Source organism: Glossina fuscipes, unplaced genomic scaffold (assembly GCF_014805625.2).
Source record: "Glossina fuscipes isolate IAEA_lab_2018 unplaced genomic scaffold, Yale_Gfus_2 27, whole genome shotgun sequence".
Classification (NCBI taxonomy): Eukaryota; Metazoa; Arthropoda; class Insecta; order Diptera; family Glossinidae; genus Glossina; species Glossina fuscipes.
The window spans coordinates 6,704,475-6,718,439 of NW_023998422.1; the positions used below are offsets into that span (position 1 = coordinate 6,704,475).

At 34.5% G+C, this 13,965-nt stretch overlaps 1 protein-coding gene across 1 annotated transcript; it reads right to left on the minus strand.

Annotated features, from left to right (window-relative positions):
• Positions 1 to 8,602: 8,602 nt before the first annotated feature.
• On the minus strand, positions 8,603 to 12,820 carry LOC119635891 (DE-cadherin). Its single transcript, XM_038030917.1, has one exon. It carries the CDS (start codon positions 12,763 to 12,765, stop codon positions 8,866 to 8,868), a length of 3,900 nt encoding a protein of 1,299 aa, XP_037886845.1. The 5' UTR covers positions 12,766 to 12,820; the 3' UTR covers positions 8,603 to 8,865.
• Positions 12,821 to 13,965: the final 1,145 nt, after the last annotated feature.

A 13,965-nucleotide genomic window follows, 5' to 3' on the forward strand; every position in this document is an offset into this window, starting at 1 on the left:
CACGCACAGGTACATATAATATCCGATGTATGCAATTTTTTTTATATTATTCTTAAGTTCAGACAATGGCCATCTGTTGTTTCTTTTTTCATGTCCATGTGTTGTAAAAAAAAAAAAAAAACGATAACAAAATCACTAAAATAAGTTGAAAAAATACCAAGCGTCCACAAAAAAATTGTATCAAAAAAAAAAAAAAAAAAAAAAAAAAAGAGAAAAAACATTCTTAAGAAGGGAAACTGTAGAGAATTTAAAAATTAAAAAACGGTTTTCTTTTCTTTCAAAGTTAAGCTTCGAGGTGAATTACTCAAGCCAATGCGACATGCAGTGAAGGGTATATTATTATTAGCATTGCATAGCCAAGGTGCAGTTTTTGTTGTTTTGGTTCTGACAACGAATTGGAAAAACCGGTATTTTTTTTAATGCATTCGTTATCCCCTTATTCTCTTTTTTATCACTTTTATTCAATTCTTTACTTTGTGTTTGGGTTGGTAAGTGCTTGCATTCTGTGCTGTCTACTGCTATTCTCATACTGCTCTTCGGTATTCAATTTCGGTGCAGTTAACTCAGGTTATGCCGCCGTAGATTTTGTTTACTTTTATCTAACTTCTTCTGGGTTTTTTTTTTTTCTTATAAATGTTTATAGTTTTTTTTTTTTTTTTTTTTTTTTGTTTTCATAAAGGGCTCAGTCTGTAGTGTTTTACATTTTGCTTCTTATTTATTTTTTTTTTTTGTTGAAGATTCTATTTGTATGTGCACGCATACACACGCAGACGCACATATATAATTTTTGATTTGAAAAGGAAAAATAAATAAGGAAAAATGGAGTTCTGTGCAATTAACACGCATGCAAGCATACAGTGCAAATTGTTGTGTTGAATACATGTTAATGTTTTACTACCTGTTGATGATGATCGTTAGCTAGGTTAAGTAATTTCTCTGGAGAAACTTGCACATATTTCTTACGAGTTACTTTAACATCGACCAATGAAGGACGTCATCGCTTTTTTATCTTTAAGAAGCAGCAACGAATCCATTGCGTATATTCGTTGCAAATACCCTTACCCTTAACAATCACCGAAGCTATCGCTTTTCAATGTTCGTACGGTCAACCATCGAAAATATATTAAAATGCCTTGTTTCGCATTGCTTTCGTTCAATTGATATCCAATTTACAGCACAATATAAATCTATTTTGCAATATTTTTGATACTTATCTACTGTACACAGCCAAGGACATATAAACAGTCTATCTTCACACTGAAAGTTTAAGACTCTGTTAACATCAGACCTAATCGGTTATACTTTAAACAGTTCGCAGCAGCAATCATATGATTGATAAATGAAATAAGAAAACTATTCAGAACATGTTAAAAAGACCAACGCAATTTAATTTCAATAGTCTAACTGACAGTTAACAAAATGTATATATTAGGATGGAAAATAAATAAGGTCACCTTAAGTTGACGGTGTCAGTTAAAGAATCATTTGCAACAGGTTAAAGAGCCTATAACAGTAAGTAAAAATTTACAAAATATATACAATGACGAGAAGTAAATAAATTAACCTTTAGTTAAGAGTGTCGTTTAAAAAATCATTTCATCACAGCAAGTAGAAAAACTAATCGCAATAAGTAAAAATGTAATGAAAATTTTTTTATAATCAAAAAGAAAATTTATTACGATTGTAACCAAAATGTCCCCATTTTTTAAATGTCTATAAAAAAAGAAAATATTCTTCTGTAAATAAACTTACTTTTATTATACGTTTTTCGTTGTATTTATCAAAACACTTTTATCGCAATCATAATAGCCAAGTCAGTTACTCCACAATATGTAAAAATTCAATCACAATAATCTAAACTTAGCAATCAATACCTTGTTGAAAAGCAAATAATCTAACTGCAAGTTAACTTCAAGCGCCTATTAAAAAGGTGTTTGCTAGTAATCACTCAGTTTAACAATTTTATTGAAGACGACCCTAACTGATTTTATGTTCCATCGGCAAGATTGTTCAACATTACACCAAAGAAATTTTATCATCATAACTCATTACTGTTATCTTGTCCTTTATTATCGCTTTATCGATTAACGCCTACCGTGTGTGAAGGTACTGTACCTTACATCACGCGACATGTAATGACTTTTCAAATCAAAGCATTATAGGGGAAGTGGCCGAAAAAGTAGTCCGATCTTGGGCCAAAACAAGTCAGTGTAACAAATTTCATCACATTATCTTAAAAATTGCGAACTGCAGTTTGAACACAAGAAAACATGATGGACCGACGGGCAGGTAAGTTTAAGTCGATTCAGATAGTTCTTCCTAATAGATCGGTATAATAAAAAGTGCGTCTCTCTTAAGTTCTTCTCAGTATTGCAAACATCCCCGCAAACCACAACGCAATTTTCATATAAAATTCTCTTCGGTTTTAATCTCAACTAATCTGATGAAAGAGGCAAAAGTTATTGCTAATTAGCGGGAGAACGAAAACGGAAAGACTAACAGCCGTTCTCTGGTGTTGTGACCCGTCACCAACTTTTGTGAAAACTTTTATGACTTTGTATCAGTAAAGCTCTACACTGCATTCACGAAACTTGCTACAACTTCTACGACCAAGTATGGTCTACGAAGATCTGCAATCGGTCACATAATCTCGTTACCATAGTGAGCGACCAATAAAAAAGAAAGGATTTCATGCGAACGGTTAATAAAACCTCCCTCTCAACTAGAGGGAGAAATGCAGAGAGAGGTGTTTTTGCACAAAACCGCTACGACAATAGTCGATTCAATATATTCTCGTATAATGTCCATAAACCATTCCCGCTTATAGTGCGAAGAATGTTATGCCTAAGCGGTCCATTTTGTGAATGATTACAAGCCAAATTTAAAAGTAGGCGTAATCTGCTTCCAACTACAGCCGTCCATTTTTGAATCGTTTACCCTACGGTGCTAAAATTGACTCCATGCCCTTTAAGTTGAGGGGAAGCGCTTGAAAAGGGATGGAACACGGCGATTATGGCCTCTTGCTTACGCTTTACGAAAACTGTTGGTCCAAAACTCAGTAGAAACTTTTAAGAAAGCCATTTAAAACCTCGACGAATAGACTATGAAACGTCAGAGACCTACGAACTGAGCCGTTCAGAATAAACCATGAGTTTTAAATTTCTGCTTCTATGAGACATGGTAAAAATTTTTCAGCGCTAATAATACATTTTCTTATCCCCATGTATTGATTTCGCCCTAAGGTGAACATTTTCACTTGTTTAGGCAGAAATGCCTCGAAAGCTACAGTGTACAACAATAGTTCTAAGACTCGTTTCTTCTAAGGAAGACACTGTTCCATATAGGAAAAACGTTTATCTGTGCAGGACAATTAATAATAAACTTTTGCTTTCCTTCCTATCCTGTATTACTTTTAAAAGACATGTAAGTTAGTGTTCTTTAAAGCAGAACAAGCTAAAGAACTTTAAACCATCCATAGTTTGATTGATTTCTGACTAATACCGAATGCATTATATAAATTCATGTCAATAATTGATTACACCCACTGGTATCCACGTAATTGTTGTAAAACTACAAAAAAAAAAAATCTGCAGATACTACTTCAAGTGCTTAAGAATAGGGCTTGACTTCAATTACTTAAGTAGAATACTTCAAGAAAAAGATTGAAGGGATCATCTAGGAACCACCAAAGTCCCGTGTATGAAATATACAAGAATATATGAGAAAAAAAGAAGAAGATGACCATCAATAAAACGCGTGCTCACTCCACAAATTGATGACCAGACGCTCTTCAATGCAAGAATAAATATATATATATATGTATAGATGTATAAGCGAACAAGTGCAAATGGTTGAGAAGGAAAAAGAAGAAGGGGAAGAATAAAAAGAAAAAAACAAATTGAGGCAAAATGAAACAGAAAAAACTTTATATAAGAGCAGCTGCTTCAACAAGATCGTAGAGTCTGCCTTATGGCGGTAGTGGTGCAGAGATCAGAGTGAGAGCCATATAAACATTACTGCACAAATACATATAAACTCACCCTTACTGAACGTGTACAGTAAGTGATGGAGACAAGAAAACCAGCTGCATTTTAATAATACATACACACAAACACATAGATCAATTACTAGAGATACCAGCGAATGCAATCAAACTCTTAAGATATGATATCTAATGAAACGTCAAACTATATACAAAACTGGTATGAATGAAATTCAATTGTTTCGTGGTTATGAAGTGGCAAGAAAAAAAAAAAAAAAAAGACTTTATAAAGCCACAAATTAATTAAATGAACAGTAGCTTCACATATACACATATATATATACACATCTATGCGTAAAGATACTTGAATAACGACAACATTGCAAGCAGGAACGGCAAAATCAACTCATTCGACTTAAAAATAAATTAATTAAATAACTTGAATGAAATCAATGATGATATACGCATGTATATATATATACAAATACATGAACTGTATGATGTACATATATGTAGGTAGATACGTCACATATATTCATATATTCAACTGTACTCATTGATAATGTCTATCGAAAAAAATTATCTATAGTTTCTTTCTCTTGTAATGCGTTCACAACGTAAACATTATGACAAACTTGTCGCAAAAGCGGTAAAAAAAAGGCAAAGAAAAAGAAAAAAAAAAGCTTTTATTGCTCTCATTCTTTAATCGTCTTACACTGTACTCCATTTCTTTGTGATCCACTTTCAAAACATTAGGTTATAGCCTACAAAAACTTTTCATTACATTCATGCCTTCAGTCGGCCGATTCTATCAATTATTGATATAACTAGCGTGTTTCCCCTCTCTCCCCTCTCTCTCGCTCTCTCTCTCTCTCTCTCTCTCTCTCTCTCTCTCTTTATCTATATATATATATGTTGTACAATTAATAGCTTATCCGAAATCAGTTGCGTTAATGCCGAAGAAGAAGAAGAATGTGCAGCTTATTCAATTACACATTCTTAAGCGAACACTCGCAAGCACATTATAATTGCAATACAAATCATTCATAGTCTACATAACTTACGGGTATTGTTTTACGTGCGTGTATTTGTAGTTGAGTTTGTCTTGTTCATTTTCCAGTTTATTCGACGACGTCACATGCATTTATTTGCAAATTAAACACATTCACTTATATGCACATATAAACACTTATTATATACATATGTATATATATATATATATTTACTAAATAACCATTCACTTATACAAAAAAAAAAAAAAAAAAAAACACTGATATATTTGCGGCCCTAATTACGTAACACATAATAATAAAAAATTATTGGGAGAACATATTTAAATTTGAAGTAAGCTCTCAAGGCACTTATGAAACTATTGATCATTGTAGAGCTATCAATAAGCTCTAGTAACGAAAGGGTATGTACTTACACTGGACATACCTGCAATAGCACATCACTTTAATGTGACCTTTCTGAGTCTACATCGTGAGATTTGCTTGAGTTCTTGTTAGCATCTTAAAATCTACCCCTTAACCTTTGGAATGATATGTGCTTCAGCCAAGTCTCCAAATTACGCTACAAAGCATATTAAGTTTATTGGTATGTTGACACACACGTAGAAAAGCTCATCTTTCATTATACCCATCTAAGCTTGTCTGTCTGTCTGCCCACCTATCCGTCTGATGTCAATCCATGTAGTTTAGTGTTCAACCTACAGGTTGAGTCCAACGACTAACACCACTGAGAATGGTTCGGATCACTTTTTCGACCGCTCCCCACATAAAGTCGTTATATAAAAGTATAAAAGATGCTTTAACCGAGTATATTAAACGAAGCCCTGGCCGACTTATTTTTACCATTAAAATCGTTTTAATTAGCTTATCGGCCTGTCGCGCCTTGTGAAAAATTTAAAACCAACGCAGTCACGTCCAGGAGTCAGTTGGCGAGCAAACTGATGACTTTATTTTGTATCGTTGTAAATGTAGCAAATGGGAAATCCAACTCGATACGAAAGCAATCGAGTACCATCAGTCCAAAAGGTGTTCCTATCATTGTAGTCTTTCGTATCGTACTACAGCTCGATAACAAGAACCAAACGTAAACTGAAGAGAGTAATTTGAAGACAGGAAGAGTCGTACGCCAACAAGCCCAAGTGCGTGTGTAAACCTACCCTATGTACATTATGATTCAATAAAAAGATTGCAATTAAACAAAAAACTCTGTTTTATATTTAAATCAAATCTTGCGTAAATTTTGTGGCACCTTTTATTATGGCATCATTATATTTGATTAAGCTCCCGAGATTGCTTTCCAAACGCACTTTCGTATCTAATCTTGCACTTATCTGCTTCACTAACTAACTAATTGGAGAAAAAGAAGCAGATAATTAAGCAGTGCTGTAAACAGATCTTCCAAGCTTGACCACATTCCAAAATTACTTCTTCTTATCAGGCATCAGACGATACTCTAAGGAAGCAAAGGAGATGCCTTAAGGGGAACATTAAACTGAGAAGACTATTTTTTTGTTGTTTTTTTTCAACACCACCTATATTAAATGGAAAAATTATTGTCACTATAATCTGATGCGATAATAAAAATAATAATAATAAAAAAAAACTTTGTCTCTTTTGTCCAAGCTTCCTTATATGCATATACGAATTTATTGTGGGGCCCTCGTATAAATTCGTAAACCCACGCGCTGTGTAAAAGCATTTGCCAATATATTAAACATAATCGCTATGTAATTAAAGTTCAAGGTTTTATTTTTTTAAATGAAAATTTTAATTACCTTCACTGCCATAGAGGCGACTATGGCCGACGTTCAGTCAAATTAGTAAACGAATGACTTTTGTTTTTTTTTATTTTTGTAAATTTTACAAATTTTATTTTATTAACTTTTTTCGGATTTTTATACTTCTTTTCGAATCAGTTTTTAAAATAAAAAATATATTTTATTTTATAAAAATTGGCGTGTAAAAAATAATATTATTTTGTTTTCTTCTTTTTTTTTTTTTTTCTTATGATTCATTTAATAGTTAGCAAAATTAATTTTGCTAAATGTGTATATAAAAAAAAAAAAAAAATTAAAAACTAATAATTACTATAAATTTACAAATACATATAAGTTATAAGCAGACATTAATTTAAATAAACATATTTTTTAATTAAAAAATTAAAACTAAACTAATGTTTTCAGTAATTTCATATTTTTATTTTTTTTTTTTTTTTTTTTATAATAAAAATAAAATAAATCCTGATTTAAGAAAAAAAAAAATCTTAAATCGCTTTACTTGAATTTTAAAAATATGTGCATCGATAGGTTTCTCCAGTTTTTTGACTTCTTTCCTTTTTTTTTTTTTTTGTTTTTAAATTATTTATACATCGTTATGTAAACACATCTCGCAAAAAAAAAAAAAAAGTACAGATAATTTACTTCGTCTAGACTACAATTATTTAAGAATAAAAAAAAAGTCAAGAGACAAGGCAAGCTTCTCTCTTTTAAAGGGTTTCCCAAAGCAGCTTACTTCAAGAAGTAAGAATATTTTCGCGAAATAAAGTTGAACGAGAGACAAGGGAGGTTATGTTTAACAGAAAACATTACTAGCGGGTCAGCGAGTCCCCCAGCAGGAGCTTAAGCTTAAGTAGACATCATGAGAGTTATTCGTTATGCACAACATGCGAGCGTGCAAATTACATGCATTCATGACAGAAAACGTACGACAAATAAATGAGATAGCTTAGACTTTGAGCCTTAAATATGGGCATAGGAACTATGTTAATATATCAGACAAGTGGCCCAGTCGCTTTGCAGGCTTCTTTGAGAAAGTTATGTGTTAGAAGCTGTAACTATGCAGCAAAGCTTACTGGCTTGCTTGTGTTTGGGAATTAGGAATAAAGCGAGTACATGTAGGGTATAAAGTATCCCGACTAGCGGTTAGTTAGCGATCCAAACGAAGAGATGACGTCACGAAAAACTGTAATCAATTAAGATCGCCGAGTGGTGCTTAGTATGATATAAAATTCCTCAGACTAGCACTTACTTGGCAATTTGAAAATTGTGTGTGACGAAACAATTTAGACGATTAAGAGCCCCGCGGGGGAACTTTCATTTAGTTAATGATATGAAACTAATTCAAATCAAGAGAGCATATACGACGACAATGCCTTCTTTGCCATATCTCCACATGAAATTTTAAGCTTAAAACCAATGAAGTAATTATGTCTTATGTTCGTTCGCAACGTTTTAAAGAATTTCAGTCTAACAAGCCCCTAAGCAATGATTCTAGCTCGTTACTTGAAGATCATAGTATAATATCGAAGACGGCATATGCTCTTGTTCAAACCATTCTCCATATTTCTAATATTAATTTTAAACACACAAGCTCTGAACTGTTAAAATCTCAACTTGGCTTGGGAAACCCTGCACTTACATGTCCACCAAACACTTAGCCAATTTAACGCGACTCTTTCTTAAAATACTATCCTTTCTTATAAATATTTATGTTTGTTTGTTTTTTTTTTTTCTCTCTCTCTTTTTCGTTTTTATTAAAGATAAACTATTTATACTTATTTCGTTTTAAATAATATTAAAAAAAAAAATTATAATAATAATAATAATAATAATAATAATAAAAAAAGACTTATTCATATAAAGAATGTTTTTAAATGCTTCTTGCTTATTTTACATATTGAAAACGATTCAATTTCATACAATAATTCATTCTCTCTTGAAAGAAATCGTAAACATTCGATTCATTGATTATTTAAACATAAATTTTTTCTCTTTTAATATTTAAATAAAAATCACTTTGTTTTCGTAATTGTAATTAGTAATCAAAAAAAAAAAAAAAAAAAAAAAAAAACCTTAATTCATTTAGTTCATAAAGTCAAACATCATTCTTTCCATAAATTAAATATGTGTTCGAGACAAAAAAATCAGAATCTGTGTCGGAAGGTTCCTCACCATACATATCCGCCAATTTACGGAAACGAGGACCAAAATCGGATAAACATTCGAAATTGAGATCGCCATCATCAGTACACGAAGCTAAACTCGATAAGCTACCGTCAGAGTTGCCGTCACCTTCATAAGCGTAATGTCGTACGTCGTCGATGGGGAACGAACCTATCTCTCTGTCGCAATTCTCCTTCTTGTCGCCGAGAAAACCTCCAATATCCGGTATTTCAGCCGGCGGATTGCCAGCGTGCAGAGTATGCGGATCTTTGTACAACGTTTCACGATAATACGGCTGAGTAGTGCGCAACACATTCAAATCGTAATCTGTGTCACGTTCACCGCCACCTTCGTCCTCATAATTAATAATAGTTTCTCGTATATCGTCAATGTCTTTTTCGTGCCAACCGTTCTTTTGTTTCTTCTGCACAACCACCGCCAGCAGTATAATCAATAATAAGGCTATGCAAGTAATAATAGCTATAATAAAGTTCCGATCAATTCCAAAACTGACCGCCACCGCTACCGCTCTTTGGCAACCCGAGTCAATGTGACGAGAGACTGCCGGAGCTCCCAGATTATAAGTGTGATTATTAATCACGAGATTGCGTATGCAACCAAAGAATCCCTGTTGACCGGGTATATAAGTCCAATTTAGCTGATGACCTAAACGAACTAAATCCACAGGTGTCCCTCCCAGCTGCAATGGAGCATTTACATTTAAGAACTCATTGGGACCCTGTGGAGCGCCCAAGCTCATGCACGTAGACAGACGGCAATTATCAACAGTCATTTCAATGCTTGACTTCTGCAACACAACATCCAACTGATAAGCTCTACCCACTTGCAACTGGATATGCTGATGTTCGATACGTACACTACCCGAACCATAATCTACGGTCAATACTGGATATCCTTTAATTAATTCTAAGGATAGAAAGTCTGTTAAGGGTAGCAGGGGATTAAAATTTAATGGTCCGAGATACATTATCAATCCATAATCCGTTTGTGGTGCTATTTCCAAACTAATATTCGTATTATCACAGGCGGCAATAGGCTCGTAAAATGCATAACCGTTACCATAGAAGCCTACGGACACTAGTTCACAATGAGGTCCGGTAAAACCTTCGATACATTCGCAGGTGTCATCTTCTCCCAATTTCAAGGTGCCACCATGCAGGCACTCGCTTCTGGTCTTCACTTCACACACGCATTGAGCTTCAATGAACGCATGCACTCCCACAAATGAGGTAGTATTCGAATAGATCGTATAAGGCACTGAGGATTTATGCAACATATTCATGCACGACAATTCACATTTGTATTTCTCTATAAGGCACTCATCGATGTTGACCATTAGAATTTTTAGGCCCAATTCATTCTCCAAGTCTTGTTGATGTTGCGCAACTATACCATTTAATTTCTCCGGAGCGTAATAAGGCGAACCATGGGCGGAGTAACGAACATCCAAAGTATTATTTGCATTTTGTAATACTGTAAAGACATCAACGTTGGCTACCGAAGTATTAAAAAGTTTAGATAAATAAAACTGCAAGCGATCTTTCAACGACAAAGCATTATTGCCTTGAGCGTATCTCGGTATACTGATAAAATCTTCTTTGGTTACATTATAGAAACGTATACTGCCACTTTTGTCTACGGCTTCTTCGGGCAATACGTATACAACCACCGTTACATCGGCGTCAACCGAATGCCGTGGTATAAATGTCGATTCTTCGGTTACTACAAACTGCAGAGAGTATTCACCTTCGGGCGTTCCTTCCAGAATAGTAATTGTACCAGAGCTAGGATTTAAATGGAAGTAATCGTGTGGTATACCCTGAGACCAAGCAAATGTCTTATCATCCAAATCCCAATCATCTAAATCGTCGACAAAAACGCGACCAATTTCAGTATCTAAAGCTTCCCCTTTGTAATTATAGAAAGTAATGCGCGACGAGCCCTCCGACATTGCATTATCGTTCACGTCACCAATTATCAAATGAAGAATGCTAACCGAACTTTGACGTGGCTGACCAGAATCAGTGATCCGTATACGTATAAAATATTCCTTTTGCTCTTCCCGATCGAATTGAACATTGGCGAAAAGATAATCATTGTCTATACTAAACTTAGTCTTAATGTCGGCAGACGATTCACTATCAATACCATATGTGTAGGGAGGGCCGTTCTGAGGCTCGTCATAATCGTTAGCTTGCAATTGCACAACTTGACCGGGATTGCGATTCTCTTGCCATATCACTGGCATTTTATTAATCAAGAATGGAGCGTTGTCGTTGATATCTTGGAGATTAATAGTAACGGGAGCTGCGGTTTTTTCACCGGTGCCGTCTTCATCGACAGCAGCTATTAAAACTTGCCAACTCTTATGACCGTACGGCAAATCCCTATCCAATGGTTGTATTAATCTTAAACAACCTTTATCATCAATGCTCAACAACTTTTTATGCTCCTCCTTAACCACAAAATATTTAATATGCTGATCGGCTGTACGATCTTTAATATCAGGATCGTAGGCTTCGATATTCAAGATGCAACTTTCGAATATCGTTTCCTCCGGTATCGTTTTAGTGTAAACTTCCTTGAAAACAGGATTATTGTCGTTGACATCTTGAATTTTAATCGTAACACTGGCGTAATCATCAAAAATGCCATCAAATGCTCGAATTTTTAATACATACTCGGTGATATTTTCATAATCTAAACGAGAATTAACGGTAATTTTACCGGTTTGTTCTTCAATTTTAAAAGCGTTGCCCACATTGCCATTCTCTATAGTATATTTGATTTGCGAGGCATTGTCCTCATCCTCTGCCGTTACCTCAATAACTTCAAAATTGATTTCAGCATCTTCGAGCAATTTATCGGCCACGTATTCAGATATTTGAAAATGCGGTTTATGATCGTTCTTGTCTGCTATGGCAATATGAAAGACTTGACGACCGCGATTAGGTTCACCATTATTATAGAGACTCGATGGCGAGTTATCGCTGGCTATGACCTTAACATTGTAAAAATCCCTTTCTTCTCGATCGAATGTCGTGAGAGCGGTAATGTTCCCCGTATGCGAGTCAATAGCGAAATATTCTCGATTATCGGCCAATTCGAAAGATACAATATTATTGGCTTCGGTGCCATCCATATCGAAGGCACGCACCTGCATAACAGGTGTACCAGCCGGCTCGTTTTCCAATATGGTTCCAGTTTTAACTTCAGTAAAATAGGGAATATTATCGTTAACATCTTCGATCTTTATCTTGATTACATGATCTGTGCCTAAATCGAAAGTGTTTCGCGCGCTCATTGTCAACGTATAATCCGTAACCGATTCATAATCCAAAGTTTTTCCCAGACTTATGGTAACGGTATTGCCAATTTGATTGAAGACAAATGTTTTCTTGCTATTAGTTTGTTCGGTACGACCCGTTATTAATTCAAATATCACTTCGGGTTTATTCGGAACATTCGAAACCGCATTTAATGTAACAATGGGTGTTGAAAAATCTTTAAAATCCTCCTTCAAATAGATAGGATCATCGATGGGATCAATAAATGATGGCGGTTTCTTAGACGACTCGACTACGCGTATTCTAACCTCAATCTGGGCATCTTGCGGTGGATCAGGAACTATATTATAAGCTCTTACAGTTATAGTATAATGCTGGCCTGGTCGTTTATCAATGGAACGATTAAGGTAAATAATGCCGGCCGCTTTATCAATACGAAAATACAGATAATCACGTTCCGGTAATATTTCATAAGCGACAATTCTATTATTTCCATCGTCGAGATCACTGGCACTGATACGCATTACAACGGCATTGGGCTGCAAAAATAAGAGCAGAACAAACAAAAAAATACATCTCTATTGATATAGGACAGACATCGTTTTTATTGCTTTTTTTTTTTTTGTACATTTTACGATAATGTCAACAATGGCACATCAATAACAATAATAAGTAATATAATATTACAAGATTTTCGGAAATGCATACATACATGAGTTGTTATCACTATAAAGTAGAAGCACATCATGAAAAGCTCAATAAATACGAATTATGTTTAACTTTCGTTTTTCTTAATTCAATTCTGAGTAATCGATAATATTTTTCTTTTGCCACTTAAACTTGTAAAGTGTGTGTACTTAAAGAACCTTCAAACATTTCTGAGAAAAGAATATCTATCTACTACTCAAAAACTGCTACTAAGGCTAGAGTGTCAATAAATAGAAATTGAAATAATTGCTAGAGAAAGAGGAAAATATTAGCACACACATGTGTACTTGAAGACCATGTCTAAACACTTACGAAAGGGGGCGAAGGCAAAGGATTAAAGAAGAAAATAAATGTGCGCTTTCAAGGTTTTTCTTCAAGTTTTCTTTTGCAGCATTTTCGTTCAGCAGCAAGTCGCTCGCATACCTTATAGGTCTAGCTACTAACGCGAAATTCGATTATGAAAGGGATAGAAAACGTAAACTACATGAATAAGCTTTTGCATCTAATTGCACATGAATACTTACGCTGACACCTACCACAACGTGAACGATGAGCAAGAGAACTAACGCTTAACCATATTCGTTCTCCAAAGAAGTTCATTTACCTTATTAATAAATACAATGTCGTAGTCAACGATTTTGAAATTGAAAATTCATGACGAGGTTTACGCTGCAGCTCTATACCTTTTTTGAATTTGATCCAAAGTTGTATACTGATTACGAGTATGATTTTTAATCTTGCAAAGAACCAAAGAGAGGCACTTTGAAGTGCAACCTTTGAAGTGTCTTAGTTATTCAAGAGTATACTGTCTTTAGTCTTCAAAATTTACCTAACTTTAAAGCAAATTAGGTTACTTTGCGACTTGGGATTATTGTGGGCAGCAGTAGGCTTAATTAAAACCCGTTCAATTTGATAGGGGATGCGTGGTCAAATAGGATGGGAAAAATTCCATTAGCCAGCTCTCCTCGTTCATAAATTTCCTGATATTCTTAATATCTCCTAAGAAGAAGTTCTTT